Source organism: Phyllobates terribilis, unplaced genomic scaffold (assembly GCF_046119375.1).
Source record: "Phyllobates terribilis strain yellow unplaced genomic scaffold, ASM4611937v1 Scaffold_167__1_contigs__length_4167997, whole genome shotgun sequence".
Taxonomy (NCBI): domain Eukaryota; kingdom Metazoa; phylum Chordata; class Amphibia; order Anura; family Dendrobatidae; genus Phyllobates; species Phyllobates terribilis.
This window is the reverse complement of record NW_027362927.1, coordinates 2310830-2329250: the sequence shown is the minus strand read 5'-3', so window position 1 is coordinate 2329250 and position 18421 is coordinate 2310830. Positions and strand designations below refer to the sequence as shown.

Here is an 18421-nt window from a genome sequence, read left to right as displayed (position 1 = left end):
CCCTTGTCTTCTACCTCTGTGCAAGAAAAATTGATTAGACATAGAGTCATTCGCTCTTATTTTTGCAAATGTGGCCGAATAAAGCAATTGCACCCATTTTATAAATTAGTCACCAAAGCCCATCTGCCGCAACGTAGTCCACAAATATTATCATTCTGGTAGTGGACATGGGATTTCTAGAGATCCCATCCACTATACTGTAACATCTGGACGCTGTGGGTTTGATGCTATATAAACACGCAGCGCCAAACCTGCAGCGGCTCCTGACAGTAGCCACATACCCAAACTCAGCGCAGCATGCCAATTTCTGTAGTTGGACACGCCCGTCTCCGCTGCAGATTTTAACCGATTGAAGTGTCATTATATGCGGTGGATTCACATGCACCGACAACAAAAGTGCGGCATTAGAACACCGCATTTTGGACGCAACAACAACATGTTGTATCCAAAGCACTGCTGAGTGCTGATCGGAGGGACATAGCGGCTAACGAACCAGCTGTGAGATGTTAATTATGGCCAAGGACCATGTCTGCCTAATGGCACCTTCCCAGGCTAAAATTAGCAGCTCACAGCAACCTCATAAATTACATGAATAGAAATGCTAATGAAGATTGGGTGAATGGGACTAGCTGACACCTAGCTCTTTAGTTTGGTCGTGTCAAGGTGTCAATCAGACCTTTTCATGACCAAACTTAATTAAATTAAAGTAAAGAGTTAAAAAAACACACAGACACAGTATAAAACTTTATTTGAAATACAACAGACCCATTCTTTAATAATTTAAATGAACCAATATACTCACCCCAGTTCTTATGGTAATCCAAGGGTTTAAGCAATGTCCCACCAAATAACTTTATTTAGCTCCAAAAAGCATTCATTGATGTACAAAAACGCTTCAAAAAACGCATGTAAAAACGCATCAAAAACGCATGTAAAATCTGCATGCGTTTTTTCTGCCAGGGAGAGGCAAAAACGCTCAGGAAATTTCTGCTTCAAATCCGCATCATGCGCACATAGCCTATTTGAGGCCCCTGAGACACTGATGAGAGTAATGGAATGATTGCTGATTGCTTACACTGATGAGAGTAATGGAATGATTTATCTTTACCTATCTCCTGTCTGGCCTTATATACCCATAAGATCCAGCCCGCACGTGTTCCTCTGCTTACTGTAACTGAAAGGAAAAATAAATTCTTGAGGTTGAACACATTACAGGAGAGATTTGTGCACCTTTAACTGATGAGTAGTGATGAGCGATACCGTGGATGTTCGGGTTCGGCGGGTCCTGCTGAACATCTAAAAAAACCTTTGGTTTGGTGGTTTGGGTACCCGAACGGTATCTGAACCTGAACCTCATTCATATAAATGGGGAGGCCCGAACATCTGTGGTTTCCCACGCTGTCATCTGCCTGACTGTGTGGGAAACATGGGCTCTGATCGGAGGTAAAATCATTACCACGGGTCAGAGAACTGCGGGCTCTGATAGCTTAGGCCCACAGCTGTGACCGTCGATAAAAAGCTCACCGCTGGTCACAGGCGTCGGCTGATTAGAGTTTACTACTCCCATCAGCCTATGCCTGTTGTAGGCAAGGTGTCTCGCTACAGCGAGAGCAGGGGCCGCTGATGGGAATAGACTTCAGCCGGCACCTGTGCTCCAAGTACAGAAAGAAAAAATTTAAATAAATATTGAAAGAAAAAACACAGTTAGGGTATGTGCACACGATGCAGAAATGAAGCAGAAAATTTCTGCATCATTTCTGCATCTCCCTGGCAGAAAAAACGCATGCAGATTGTGCATGCGTTTTTCCTGCGGAATACATGCGGATTCACATGCGTTTCCGCATGTGGATTGACAAGCGCTTTCCAGGTGATTTTAGCATCACCTGGAAAGTGCTTGACAACTAGGTCACACTATATAAATCCATGCAAACAGCATGGATTTATATAGTGTGACCCGAGAGAATGGTAAAAATAAAAAATACATGTATACTTTACCCTCTGATGGCCTGCGCTGTCCTGCTCAAACCGTTCTCCCGGCTGCCGGCAACTTTGAATTGAAAGACCTGCCGACGTCAGCGTCACGTGACCCGTCACATGACTCTGACGTCAGCGCAGGTCCTTCAACTCACTGCAAGTGCCGGGAACCAAGCAGGAGCGCTGCGCGGGCCGACAGATGGTAAGTATATATATATATATATTATTTTATTCTTTTTTTACAGCTTTTTTAATGGTACCTGGGTGTGGATGAGACTCTCCTCTCCTCTACACCCGGGTACCATCCGCACATTAGAACGCGCCAATAATGCAAGTACAGATGCCGTCTTGCGGAATTGGCGCGTTCTAATGCAAGTCAATGGTGGCGAAAACGCCGCGTTTACGCAAAATTAATTGACATGCTGCGGATTTTTGAGCGCAGCGTTTACGCTGCGGAAAAATCCGCATCATGGGCACAGCACATGCAGATTTCAATTGGGGAACATTGCTTCCCTTCTACCATGCGTTTTTCATGCGTTTCCGCGGCATTTACGCAACTGCAAAAACGCCGCGGAAACGCATTAAATACGCATCGTGTGAACTCAGCCTTATACTCACCTAATACTTAATCCCCGATGTCCTTGTCCCCTGGAAAAGAGAAAAAAAAGACCATTCATCTGTCTCCTCCCTACCATTCATCTGTTTCCACACCCTCCATGCACACGATAACTGCACTCGATACTTGATTATTGCACTTAAACATACAGGCTGATGACCGGATCATGCAGTTTTATACGAAAATCCCTATTTATTATAATTGCCAGACCTGAAATAACAAGCACTTTCCACCTATTGTGTCCCTCCTATTCCCTTGTAGAATGTAAGCTTGCGAGCAGGGACCTCACTCCTGATGTAACTGTTTAAACTGTCTTAGCTTGGATTGAATTTATTGTCTGTACATGTCCCCGCTTAATTGTAAAGTGCTGCGGAATATGTTGGTGCTATATAAATAAAAATGATTATTATTACTAGTATTCTAAAAAAAAAAGCATTATAATATTCACCTTTAACGCCTAATCTTCGATGCACTGTCCCCTGTAAAAGAGAAAAAATGACAAACTGCCATAATACTCACATGTCTGGCGTAATCCACATCAGCAGTCACATCGGTGACTGCTCTACAAGACAGCTGGTTACACCGCAGTGGCGGTGTCATAACTGAGATCACCGGGGTTCATCAGCTGATCAACTCCGGTGAACTTTCTCAGGGCACTTCTATTTCCATTTCAATTAGAAGCCTTCATTAGTAACCCAATAGAAAAAGTTTGGAAATAAACACACAGCCTGAATACATTCCTTTATTTGAAATAAAAGTCCACACCATTTTACACATTTATTTAAAAATAAAAAACAGAGTTAGGCAAGTATAACACCTAATCATGCCCTTGTCCCCTGTAAACAAGAACAAATAAAAAAAATATAATAATCACCTGTCGGGCGTACATGACAGCCGGCTACACAGACACACGCAGTCTCAGTGTGTAAATAAATAAATGACTGGTAGTGTGAAGCCGGCTGTTGTGTAGAGCAGTCACATCAGTGAATGGTGGATTACGCCCGACAGGCGAGTATTATGGTGGTTTATAATTTTTTCTCCTTTACAGGTGACATGAGCATCGGAGAATAGGCAATAAGGTATTATACAACTTGTACACACGCGGCTCCGCTCCGTACACCTCGTACACACACAGCTCCGCTCCATACGCCTCGTACACACACGACTCCGCTCCGTATGCCTCGTACGCGCGTGGCTCCGCTCCGTACACCTCGCACACACGCGGCTCCGCTCCGTACACCTCGCACATGCGCGGCTCCGCTCCGTACACCTCGCAGACGCGCGGCTCCGCTCCGTACGCGCGCGGCTCCGCTCCGTACGCGCGTGGCTCCGCTCCTTACGCCTTGTACACACACGGCTCCGCTCCGTACACCTCGTAAACACGCGGCTCCGCTCTGTACACCTCGTACACATGCGGCTCTGCTCCGTACGCCTCGTACACACGCGGCTCCGCTCCGTACACACGCGGCTCCGCTCCGTACACTTCGTACACACGCGGCTCTGCTCCGTGCAACTCGTACACGCGTGGCTCCGCTCCGTACACCTCGTACACACGCGGCTCCGCTCCGTACACACGACTCTGCTCTGTGCACACGACTGCTCCGTACACCTCGTACACGCACGGCTCTGCTCCGTACACCTCGTACACGCGCGGCTCCGCTCCATACACCTCGTGCACACGCGGCTCCGCTCCGTACACCTCGTACACGCGCGGCTCCGCTCCGTACACCTCGTACATGCGCGGCTCCGCTCCGTACACCTCGTACACGCGCGGCTCCGCTCCGTACACCTCGTACACGCGCTGCTCCACTCCGTACACCTCGTACACGCGTGGCTCCGCTCCGTACACCTCGTACACGCGCGTCTCCGCTCCGTACACCTCGTACACGCGCGGCTCCGCTGCGTACACCTCGTACACACGCGGCTCCGCTCTGTACACCTCGTACACACGGCTCCACTCCGTACGCCTCGTACACACGCGGCTCTGCTCCGTACTTCTCGTACACACGTGGCTCCGCTCCGTACACTTTGTACACACGCGGCTCTGCTCCGTACACCTCGTACACACGCGGCTCTGCTCTGTACACCTCGTACACACGCAGCTCTGCTCTGTACACCTCGTACACACGCGGCTCCGCTCCGTACATCTCGTACACACGTGGCTCTGCTCCGTACACCTCGTACACACACGGCTCTGCTCCGTACACCACGTACACACGCGGCTCTGCTCCGTACACCTCGTACACACGCAGCTCCGCTCCGTACACACGCGGCTCCGCTCCGTACACACGCGGCTCCGCTCCGTACACCTCGTACACGTGCGGCTCTGCTCCGTACACCTCGTACACACTCGGCTCCGCTCCGTACACCTCGTACACACGCGGCTCCGCTCCGTACACCTCGTACACACGACTCTGCTCCGTACACGCGACTGTGCTCCGTACACCTCATACACGCACGGCTCTGCTCCGTACACCTCGTACACGCGCGGCTCCGCTCCATACACCTCGTACACACGCGGCTCCGCTCCGTACACCTCGTACACGCGCGGCTCCGCTCCATACACCTCGTACACGCGCTGCTCCGCACACCTCGTACACGCACGGCTCCGCAACGTACACCTCGTACAAGCGCGGCTCCGCTCCGTACACCTCGTACACACGCGGCTCCGCTCCGTACACCTCGTACGCGCGCGGCTCCGCTCCGTACGCCTCGTACGCGCGCGGCTCCGCTCCGTACGCCTCGTACGCGCGCGGCTCCGCTCCGTACGCCTCGCACGCACGCGACTCTGCTCCGTACACCTCATACACGCGCGGCTCCGCTCCATACACCTCGTACACGCGCGGCTCCGCTCCGTACACCTCGTACACGCTCGGCTCCGCTCCGTACACCTCGTACACGCGCGGCTCCGCTCCGTACACCTCGTACACGCGCTGCTCCGCTCCGTACACCTCGTACACGCACGGCTCCGCAACGTACACCTCGTACAAGTGCGGCTCCGCTCCGTACACCTCGTACACGCGCGGCTCCGCTCCGTACACCTCGTACACGCGCTGCTCCGCTCCGTACACCTCGTACACGCACGGCTCCGCAACGTACACCTCGTACAAGCGCGGCTCCGCTCCGTACACCTCGTACACACGCTGCTCCGCTCCGTACGCCTCGTACACACGGCTCCGCTCCGAACACCTCGTACACACGCGGCTCCGCTCCATACACCTCGTACACACGACTCTGCTCCGTACACATCATACACGCACGGCTCTGCTCCGTACACCTCGTACACGCGCGGCTCCGCTCCATACACCTCGTACACACGACTCTGCTCCGTACACATCATACACGCACGGCTCTGCTCCGTACACCTCGTACACACGCGGCTCTGCTCCGTACACCTCGTACACACGCGGCTCTGCTCCGTACACCTCGTACACACGCGGCTCTGCTACATCCACACTGTAAACCCCTCCTGACCCCACACATAAACTTCAGCTCATCCAGCACCATGACAACCAGCACAGCAGAGTCCTGCATCCACTGAGGCCCCTGATCATGTGACCCCTGACTCCTCCCCTCCTGTGACCTCATCACAGCTCCTGTGCGCACAGAGCAGCCATATATGTGGTGGCGGCTCTGCAGGTGGAGGTATGTGGAGACCCCCATTACTGGGCGCAGGGGGCATTAACCCCTTCAGCACCGAGACTCTTTTGGGGTCTTGTGTTGCCCCTTTATAAGAATCATAAGGTTTTTGTTCTGTTTCCTGTAATAGATACATACGACCCAACTATGGAGACAGGAAGGGAGGAAACGTATTGTTCTCATAGTACAGGACCCCTTTACTGCCCCACAGTGTAATGCCCTCATTATGCCCCTTATGCAGTATGTATGATGCCCCCACACAGTGTAATGCCCCCATTATGCCCCTTATGCAAGATGTATGATCCCCCCACACAGTGTAATGCCCCCATTATGCCCCTTATGCAGGATGTATGATGCCCCCCACACAGTGTAATGCCCCCATTATGCCCCTTATGCAGGATGTATGATGCCCCCCCACAGTGTAATGCCCCCATTATGCCCCTTATGCAGGATGTATGATGCCCCCACACAGTGTAATGCCCCCATTATGCCCCTTATGCAGGATGTATGATGCCCCACACAGTGTAATGCCCCCATTATGCCCCTTATGCAGTATGTATGATGCCCCCACACAGTGTAATGCCCCCATTATGCCCCTTATGCAAGATGTATGATGCCCCCACACAGTGTAATGCCCCTTATGCAGGATATATGATGCCCCCACACAGTGTAATGCCCCCATTATACCCCTTATGCAGTATGTATGATGCCCCCACACAGTGTAATGCCCCCATTATGCCCCTTATGCAGGATGTATGATGCCCCCACACAGTATAATGCCCCCATTATGCCCCTTATGCAGGATGTATGATGCCCCCACACAGTGTAATGCCCCCATTATGCCCCTTATGCAGGATGTATGATGCCCCCCACACAGTGTAATGCCCCCATTATACCCCTTATGCAGTATGTATGATGCCCCCACACAGTGTAATGCCCCCATTATGCCCCTTATGCAGGATGTATGATGCCCCACACAGTGTAATGCCCCCATTATGCCCCTTATGCAGCATGTATGATGCCCCCCCCCTCAGTGTAATGCCCACATTATGCCCCTTATGCAGGATGTATGATGACCCCCACAATATAATGTTCCCCCAGTAGCGCCTGAGGTCCTGTAGTTGGAATAATCCCTCTGGAGTTGGTTTTCCCTTTGGCTGCTCCCCTACATGTAGACCCTCGAGCATGTATACATGCATGTAGGGGAGCAGGCCTTACTAGATATTGAGGCTTTGTACAGTAATATACCGCATGAGGATGGTATCAGAGGAGTAAGACATTTTTTTAAATTGAGGCCAATAGAGTGTAGCAGACATAATGACTTCATGGGGGATCTTCTACAATTCACTCTTGTCTTTTTCATAACTTCTTTCTTTTTGACAGGAAGTACTTCCACCAGCTCAGGGGTACTACGATGGGGAGCCCCTGGGCTCTCTCGTATGCTAACCTATTCCTGGGCTGGTGGGAGGAAACCACAATATTCAGGGATGATCATAAGTGGTGGCATCCATATATTGAGGTGTGGTATAGATATATTGACTACATTTTAATCATCTGGTCAGGAACGAATGAACAATCTTTTGAATTTGTCAGGGAACTCATCAATAGAGTGGGCCTGAGATTTACATCTGAGTTTAATTATCACCAGTTGCCTTTCCTGGATGTACTAATCAAGAAAGATCAGGCTGGGATCCTAGGGACACTCATCTACCATAAACCTTCAAGCACTAATAAACTATTGAAGTGGGATAGCCAACACCTCATCCCCATAAAAAGAGGAATACCCAAGAGCTAATTTTTATGGTTGAAAAGGTACTGCCATAATGTCACAGATTTTAATATACAGGCAATAGACCTGAACACCAGATTCAGGCAAAAAGGGTACTCCTGGTACATTTTGGATTCCGCATCATTGTTTGCAGAAAAATGGGAGAGACAGACACTCCTCCATACCTAACCAAGAGACCAAGAAAAAAGATGGGATAACACAAGTAAGAAAAACTTACGACAATCAGAGTGACCGTATCTTTAATATCCTCAGAAAACACTGGGATATACTTGTGGCTGACGCGGACCTGAGGGTGCTGTGTGATCTACTCCCACAATAACTTTCAGAAAGGTTCGGTCAATTAGGGACCATTTAGTGCATAGTTTCTACAAAAAACCTGCACCCAAGGGGACTTGGCTAGATAGAAGAGTCTGTGGTTTCTTTAGATCTGGAGAAAGTTGTACATGTAATTGGATGAGACCATGTAAATCTTTCTCAAGTTCCTCCATGAGTGAACACTTTTTTCCGAGGGATTATTCCAACTGTAAAACCTCAGAACTTGTATATATGGCCACATGCATCTGCCCCCTAGTTTTTGTAGGCAAGACCAAGAGGGAGTTTGTGAGGAGGGAGGGGGAGCATTTGGGTGATATATGTCATGGTCGGGACACCCCATTAGTGAGACACATGAACACTCGTACATCGAGGTGAAACCAGAGACATCTTTTGTATCATTGAGGTGGTTAAACCCAATGTGAGAGGAGGTGATCGCAATAGATGTTTCCTGTGAATGAGGTTCACATATTGTTGTACTTCATCAAGAGATCTGAGCTTCTATATCAGAATTATTTCTTATCAGTTATATCCCACATCTACTATTTAGTAACTAACAAGTGTGGTGATCCTTGTGTATCTCTATGCAATAAGGGTCAAATTTGACCATTTAGGAATATACTGTGGGCCATCATCCCATATTTTATGTAGTGATAAAGTAGATCTACACGCCTATTGTGTGATGGGAGGATGTGCAATACTTGTTTTTAGTCTCCCATGACGCTGATCTCAGAGATAGGATTTTTCTATGTTGGTGGTATGCAATCCAATATCATATGCGTGGAACGCATGCTTCCGGACATGCGCATTCACAGATAGGAGACCGTGATGCACTCCGGCATGGAACGCACATGTCCAGGCACGTTTGAGCTTTCTGCCCGCCCGTTGTTTTGTGCTGAATTGTGGGGAATACTTGAGAATTTATTTTTGCTCCATCTGTCTTTAGTTGATCCCACTGATACATCAGATTAGTCCTCGGAGAATTATAATTAGAGGAACCCATGGACACATTAGGATTTGTGAAGCTGACCTCCGCTCTCCTCTATTTGCTTAGAATTTATTGTGTGACCTGTATTTCAGAACAGTAGCTCTTGGTTTGTTTCATTTCCATGTGTAAATTGAATTTGACTCGTAGTCTTTGATATCTCTTTCAAACTTAGTTTTTTTGATGTCTGAGATCCATCCTCCAGACTTTGTAAATTCTTTTGCATATTTTGTTTGAGTTTTGTATCCAAAAAGACTTCTACACTTGGCGGAAAACTTTCACCTAGTTTTTTTTCAATAAAAAAATATCAAACGCAATGTGACTTGATTATCCTTTTACAAATTTATCTTTATTAAGTTTTGAAAAGGAAATACAAATGCAAACACCGGGTACTAGTTGTGTAACAAGTAGTAGGTCAAACATGACTACATAACCATATCAATAACCAGTATTTCCAAAACATTTGAAAATGAAATAAGTAAACACAATCCAAAGTAGAGTCGCTGGTAGAACATTGGTTCAATGTGTTTTAGGATATACCAGCGTGGTGACTCAGACTTAAACATTAAGTCATTACATATTCATGTGGATTAACAAATAAGGGTTCTAAAAGAAAGAAAGAGTAGTTAAAACTAAAAACACAAATACACACAAAGACAAAGGGAAGTGGGGGAATGGATGTATGGGTAAGAGGGTTAGGGTAACGTCAAATAGGCTCCTGAAGTATAGACTTAGCTTTCCCCTATTAGGTCAAGGTAATCAGCGGAAGATTTAAACTCTAGTAGAACCATGTTTTATAAAATTTATTATGGGAGTTATTGATCATGGAGGGGAGTTCGTCCGTTAACATAATCTCATTTATTTTGGAGAACCATAGTGTTACTTTTCCATAGCAAGGGAATACATGCTCTAGCACAGGGTTCCCCAACTCCAGTCCTCAAGGCCCACCAACAGGTCATGTTTTCAGGATTTCCTTAGTATTACACAGGTGATAATTGCATCACCTGCACAGGCAATAATTCCATCACCTGTGCAATACTAAGGAAATCCTGAAAACATGACCTGTTGGTGGGCCTTGAGGACTGGAGTTGGGGAACCCTGCTCTAGCAGACGTGATCAAGTGTCTCAGTATCGAGTTTTTATATGTTTTTAAAGGGATGTTGCTGTGATGGAGAAGGACGAAAGCTGGGTCAAGGTCTGAAATAAGATCAGTGAATTTACTAATCACTAGTAGAACTTTTCCCCAGAAAGGAGAAAGGTGTTATGATCTGCTACAAGCACTAAGGAAAGACAGGAGATCTGTCCCTACAATAGAACTACGCTAGATCCCTACAATGTAACGGGGAACCTGATCCTGCGATCAGACCCGCTAAAGTCCTCAGCTAGTCTGAACGAAGACCTATAGATGTGAGGGAGGGATCCCTACAAGAACTAGGGACTGGGAGAAAGATGGACACCTCCTAGCAGAAATTGTAGCAGTAAAAAGACAAACAAACAACATAGAACATAGAGGTCAAAAGACCTAGCTAAACTGACTGAGAAAGGTAACAAAGCACCTGGCTAGCTTAAGAGTAGAAATCACAATGAAGTCCAGCAAGGCTAGAAGGGCGGAGCAGGATTAAATAGGCAAAAACGGTCATGTGACCAGCATAATAGAAAAAACCTAACAGGAGAGTTCTAACAAAAGGAGTTTACAGGTCCAGAAAATATGTAGTAGGTCACCCTCCTCCTCCTCCTCACATCTCCAACACATGGGACTAGCATCTGGGAATATAGAGTGTAGGCGAGTTGGGACCCTGTACCACCGAGAAAGCAGTTTATAGCTGGCCTCCTGAAATCGCGAGCTGATTGATGATGTGTGTCAAGGTGAAGATTCACTTCCACTGATCTCTCGTTAAGGTGCAACCCAGATCTCTCTCCCATTGAGATTGGAAGTGTGTTTTAGGCTAGTCCAGGGATTCAATCAGTAGGGAATACAAGAGTGACAAAGTATGTCTTAATGGGCCGGTATTTGGTGACTTGGTTATCCTATAAGGGCTTTTTTTTTACATGTGGACATACACCCTGTAAAGCGTGCAACTATGTTAATAAAACCTACACATTTGAAGAAAACCTAACGGGACAACAATTTGCAATACACAATTTCATCAGTTGTAACACTATAGGGGTCATCTATTTAATAGAGTGTATAGAGAGTAAACTACAATACGTGGGATGGACGTCAGGTCCACTAAAAACATGTATTAGAAGACATTTATCTGACGCAATCAATCCCACAACATTAAACCTGTCTGTGGTTTCAAGACGCTTTTCACAAAAACATAAAGGGGATATCAGATCCTTCAGATATTAGGAATAGAAAAGGCTTATAAACCATTAAGAGGTGGAGATATGAAAAGAAAAATCTTAAATAGAAAGTCATATTGGATATTAAAATTACAAACTTGAGCCCCACAGGGAATGAACATCAGACCGGATTAATATTACAGTGCAATTAATTGTATTTGTCTTTGATTTCCAGTGATTTTATTGAATGTCTCATGCATGAGTTGTATTTGTGTATTCTCTTTTACTTCCATACAATACAGGGTTAAATTGTCTGAGAAGTACTCAGTAATTAATGGACACCCAGGAAAGGGAAGGATATAAAAGTATCACAGAGACTCGCATGTTGTAAATCAGGAATAAGCATTGGTTTGGTATGTGGGCACTTGGTGGTATGCCATCACAACAGTTTTTATGAACTCACAATAAATGTGAGGTTTTAACAATATAGACAATGCTGGAGAATCCATCTCTCCTCCTTGCTCTACTTGAACCTTGAAATGTCCCTGACCAGGGCGGCTCCATGCGGTGATCTTCAGACAAGGTGCATTGAATAAACAGTGAGCTGACCTCCCTCTCCATTTTCCCATTATATCCATGTTTTCCCTATAGTGATGGATATTTATTTTTGCTAAAACTGATATTTTCACTTTAAAACTTTTTTTAAACCTTTTTTTATAAACTTTTTTAAACCACTCTCATTAGTGCGATCACACAACATACAAGCCTCTGATTGCTCAGTGATGCACTGTACTACTGTAGTGCCGTGTATTATCACTGCCTGTCAGTGCAATAGTAACGGCCCCATACACATGAGATAAGTGTTGACTGATCGGTCATTTGGTAGACGGCTATCTCTCCAGACTCCTCCATACACACAAATATTCCAGCTTTCCTGTGGTTTGTATGACTGACTGGTACTGTCGGGAGGCCCCCAAATACATTATATAGTCAACCAAAACCCCCAAAATCAGTGCTTCCATGCAACTTTAGTCTAATGTTTATGGGGCGTTAAAAGGTAACTTATTGGACGCTGCCTCTGGCCCGGCCTAATAGACTTTCGTACATTGCAGGCCCAGACACCATTATTAGGCATTTCAGTATTGTAGGAACTAGGCAGCCCCATACAATCGAGTACTTGGGGAGGAAGGGCATTCAGCCGAACTCTGTCACACCTTCTTAGATGCCATGTTTGCTTTTTGCAGGACAACGCGCACAGCACCAGGAACTAGCGGTGGACACCGCGATCCTCTAAGCCACTACGTGCAGCACCACCTTATAACCAGGAACTCTGGGTCACAGGTATGCTACGTCCAGCTCTATTCTGTCTATCTCTGCCTCCACAGTCCCTCTCAGCTGATAACTCTGAGTCTGCCACTCTCTGCTCTTTTCTGCAGACCCAAGCAACCAGTGTCACCATATCTCCACACTTTTGAATCCCTACCTTTGAACACCATCCAGCAATCTAGTAGGTGTCGCCTCTCATCAATTTGTATATATACTTGCTCTATACTATGATGTATCTGCATTAATGGGGTTTGATGAAATATTATGCACTATTTGACAGCATGTTTATTGTTCAGGTTAAACAAGAGATATTATCATGTTATTGCGCTATGATCCATTTGCATATGCTTTTTTATTTTATTACTTATTATTATTCTTTTATTTATTGTTTTGTTCTTTGTGCAATTTCCAATAGTTCTTGATTAAGGTCAGATCGACCGAAACGTTTACTTTTGTTTTTTGCCTGCATTAAAAAAAAATTTTTCTATAAGAACCATTGAGTGCCGAGGTTATTCTCAATGTCAATTCCAGTGTCAGAAAATTAGACGAGAATTAGCTTTATAGAAGATGAGTCTATGAGAAACGTATTCAGCTGCAGACTCCGGGGAAGAAACTGCTTGTTGTCTGTGGCCTAAAATATATAGGTTTTATTAATAGATGTAAAGAAAAAACTAAATACTGTAAAATAATAAATCTCCTTATATGTTTCCCCTCATTATCTCCAATAGCTGTATTATTACACAGGATTTTTATGATGTTACATCGGCTCATCTTCTTCTCATTCAGGTCCCTACAATATTAGATCCTCTCAGTGAAGATCTTCTACATAAGAAAATTTTCCTGATTTATCCATCAAAGATGGATATGGACAGAGACAAGATGGCGGAGAGGATATTACACCTCACCCTGGAGATCCTTTTCCGGCTTACTGGAGAGGTGAGAGATTCTGATGACGTCACATTACATCATTCTTATCTATGGGAATAACAGATGGACAGAACTGGAGAGGTGAGGACCCTGGAAATGTCTGGAGGGAGATTTATTAATGTGTCTCTCCATAACCAGAGATTAATCACGGGGCCTCCACCTCACCCCCTGATACATGAGGACATCAATGACCAGATCCTAGAACTCACCTACAAGATGATTGAGTTGCTGACTGGAGAGGTGACACTGCTGGGAATGCTGGGACATTATACAGTAACGCTATGAAGGGATCGGGGGGATGACTGTATCATTGTATGTGTCAGGTTCTTATCAGGTGTCAGGATGTCGCTGTCTATTTCTCCATGGAGGAGTGGGAGTATTTAGAAGGACACAAAGATCTGTACAAGGACATCATGATGGAGCTTACCCAGCCCCTCACATCACCAGGTAATAGAGAGGACTAAATACACACGGCCTATAATTATCTGTATGGAAAGAATGAATTCAGTCCCTGTATGTGTTTCCTCCAGATCTATTCAGTAAGAGGACAACACCAGACAGATGTCCCCGTCCTCTTCTTCCACAGAACTGTAAACAAGAAGATCCCAATGTTCCTCAGGATCATCAGGTAGATGGAGAGAAGGTGTCATGAGATCTCCCCTATGATGTGTAGACTGCTGTGAAGGTCTTGTGCTCAGTTCTGTTTTATCCACCAGTATTATATGTTTTATATTTGTGTAATGAGAACGGTGGAGATGGCAGGATTAGAGCTGATCATAGATGTGACTTCTCCATCTGTCTGTGACTTTTACAATATTTGTTTCAGGGTGAAGATCTGACCCATATTAATACTACAGAGACATATGTGAGGGATGATGAGCGGTGTAAAGAGGAGATTCCTACATATGACTACCCAGGTGAGTAGTAACCACTAAATACAGAGAAGTCACAGATTCTTCTCAGTCACCGACTGTGGCTGCTTTATCGGTGATGTAGTCCGGCCGTATCACAATCGTGTGATCACCATTTTGCCACTAGACCAAAACATTCTCTTCCGTCCGAAAATGTTCAAATTACTTTGGGAAATTGTGAAAGCCCTTTTCTATAGAACTTACAACCTGGAGGATCCACCTACACCCTGTGATTTAGGAGACGTTACCTGCCCAGATCTGTAAACCACAAAGCCAGAAAATTACTTGAAGAAAAATATTATGATGGGCCTGTAAGAGAAAGTGGAGGGTAATGATGGTGTTGGCTTCCTAGATCCCTGATATCTTATTGGATGAATCTACCTTCTCTCCCTTCTGTGCTGCTGAATGTGCTCATATGGTCCCTACAAGACCAGGTCCAGTCTTTCTGGCCAAGCTTCACTTTTATGATCGACATTAAATGTGCAGTGAGGGACAAGTGTGAATTTCTGTACAATAACAGCAGAGTTTCCCTTTATCCTGACTGTTCTATTTCTTTTAAAACCGACTAATTTCAAACAGGATTGTGATAAACTACACAAAAAACATTACACCTGTGCCATGATCTATCTCTAAGCTGTGCGTGGCTGATGGCTGTAATATACATTTATTCACGCCTGCAGGAGATGTGTTGGCTCCAGCCCTGGTTTCATGGATTCACTCCACGTCATAAATTCCATTATGTTTTCATCCTAAGGAATTCAGATTACTGCACAATCTCTCCTGAAATGGGGGTGCTAATACTTTCTCTACTCTTCTGGTCAGGACTCATAGTAGCTTCAATAGTCCACCATAAATGAGTGTAACTCCAGGTTAGTGTTGGATTTCTCCCTTCATACGTACATTGTTGTTGGGGATGTTACATGCTTTCATATTCTTTCTTTTTTTTTTTACAAGTTCATTCTGTATGATACGAGGGTCAGTCAATAAGTAATGCCTCCTATTTTTTTTCTCCTTTTAATTGGCAAGAAATTCAAATGCAATTACATAGGTTGAAAACCACAACATTAACAATTAATTTGTCATTTTTCAATATAATCTCCATCCATTTCCACAGTCTTGGTCCACCGTTTAACAAGGGCATGTATTCCAGCATGGTAAAAAGCATTCTTGGGACCCACCGTGCACAAACTTTTCTGTATCCCAGTTGTCCAATAATTTTCATCACACTGCCTTTACTGAGGCAGATAATGGCACACAATTCATCTGCAGTCACCCGGCGGTCACCACGAATGATGTCATCGACTCGCTGAATGTTGCTTGGAGTCACTGCGGTTACTGGCCTGCCACTCCGCATTTTGTCAGCCAACGGTGATGGCCCTTCAGCTGTGTTACAGCGACGAACCCATCGTCTACCAGTACTGACATCCACTGTTGCATCACCGTACACATTTTTCAGTCTCTCATGAATTCAAATGGGCGTTTCACCTTCTGCATGCAAGAATTCAATCACAGAACGTTGTCTAATACGAACATCGATGTCAGCCATTTTGCAAACGGATACAGTCCTGCCACCTGTTGGTGCAGGAAGTTGCAATTGCTGTGGATTGGAGAAGAAGGTTTGAGGAATTGTGCCAAATTCAAATATTTAACATAACTACCTTATTTAAGGAGAAAAAAAATAGGAGGCATTACTTATTGACTGACCCTCGTAGTTTCATTGTGGTGGGATCGGCCGGCCTCACTTATGTGAGTCTGTAACTCCCTGGTCGTCTTTCAGAAAGATCTCCATTTCCTCTTCCAAATGCCCGAGATCTAAATTTAAGACACCTCAGCTCTGCAGTATTGTAAAAAAGTTCACTTTAAATGTCTAATATTTCTTCTTGACACTCATCTGACAGAAAATATTGTTCCTTACGATAGTTTAGATTGCCAAGAGCCACCGAGCCCCATACTCCAATTACCCCAGAGAGGTTTCACCACTAGTTACTCATTTTTCTCTGATGGAGACTGTTGAGTTTGTTCATTTCAGTTGATGTGTTATTGTCTATAGTCACAGTTTTTGACTTCAGTAATCCTCTGCTTTAACCCCTTCCTGCAGTCAGTTTTCTGTTCCTAATCAGGGCCATTTTTCAAATCTGACGTGTGTCACTTTATGTGGTGATAACTTTGGAATTCTTCACAAAGGATAAGAAAACAAATGGACCTTACAAATTATTTTCCAACTTCTTTTGAATCTGACAATACCCTGTATACGGTTGTACACTACTGTCTGGGCACATGGCAGGTTAAGAAGGGAAGGAGCGCCATTTAGCTATTAGGAATGCAGATTTTGCTGGAATAGTTCCCAGAGACAATGTGAAAACAAAACTGGCCAAATAAATACTATGGTATAGAACATGGTGCTAGGGCAAGTAGTCCAGCACCAGGTTCAAATTGCCTACTCTTAAACAATATGGAGAAACCAGAGGACACACGAGTATAGTAGCAAAAAACAAAATATATTTATTAATAATACATAAACATAATAGTAGAAAATATTGCAAAAACAAAGTAATAGGGCAAAGGGGATCTAAAAAGGCAGTGCCAGACCCCATGACCCATGGCAGTAAAGCTGCAAGGCAGTCCCAGGTAAAAAGGGCATCATTAAATGTACATATGTAACGACACTCCAAATGCCAGTATATAGTAACCACATATAATTATAATGGTTAACCCTTAATAGGGCACATATCTAAGGAGGGCCATATAGTCCAAGAACACTCCCGGTAGTAATGCATACTATTCATGCATAATAGCAGTAATTGACCCTTATAAGACACGAATCAAAAAAGGGGTCATATGATGAGCACGAAATTCAAAGAATAGTAACTCCATGTAAGGATAGTATGACTGCCAGAGATCGAAGTCCTAACTGCTATATACCCAGGAAGTGCCTGGAAGCACAGAAAATGCCAGAGAAGTGAGGACAATAACTCACCCAGATGATAGACACCGGGCAACGGAGAGCCCGCAGACTGCCAGAGGGATCAAAGGGAGTGCCAACAGGTGAAGACGCGCCTCGACGCGCGTTTCGCTCTTCTTTTTCAAGAGGCGCTATTTAGTGTACCTAACAGGACCTGAATATATACGCCCACAGCCAGTCACGTGATTAGTCACGTGACTGGTAGGGGCGTAGTTCATTGGTGTAAAGCGGCGCGTGTGCTCGGAACCACGCCCCCCCGGCCGCACGCGTCACGGCCACCAACACCAGAGCGCGCGCCCGGGGGCGTGCCTAGGAAACGCCCCCAGGGTCGCGCCCGGGATCCCAGGCGGCCAGACACAAGCGCAGGAGGGACAAGAGTCAGAGAACACGCGCTCCACCAATGAATAAGTAAGAATAACACATGGAGGTGTGCAAAAGGCACTAAGAGCATGAAATACAAAGACATCAGTGAAGTAGAAAATTCTCTGTCACTTAACAATAAATATGGCAAATGACTGGGGCATCAAAGTACAAAGGACCCAAAATAGTCACATATATAATTAGGAACAATCCCCAAAATAAAGTCTGGATCACAGAATATATACATAAATATAATTCGACATAAGGCCACACTCCCCCAGAGAAAAATAATTGGAAGCTGATAGGTATCAGACAGTTCTTGGGAGATGCTCCT

The 18421-nt window shown here is 45.4% G+C and overlaps 2 protein-coding genes across 2 annotated transcripts in view; both read left to right on the top strand.

The window, feature by feature from the left end:
* Positions 1–18421, top strand: part of LOC141207923 (oocyte zinc finger protein XlCOF7.1-like) — a 456010-nt gene that overhangs the window by 126861 nt on the left and 310728 nt on the right. The gene's annotated exons all lie outside the window — the stretch shown is intronic.
* The window catches only part of LOC141207902 (uncharacterized), a 999716-nt gene that overhangs the window by 936060 nt on the left and 45235 nt on the right, over positions 1–18421 (top strand). Inside the window, exons 13-15 of the mRNA XM_073664463.1 lie at positions 14214–14301; positions 14385–14482; positions 14681–14771. Coding sequence (XP_073520564.1) covers positions 14214–14301; positions 14385–14482; positions 14681–14771 — 277 coding nt within the window. The remainder of the gene's footprint in view (positions 1–14213; positions 14302–14384; positions 14483–14680; positions 14772–18421) is intronic.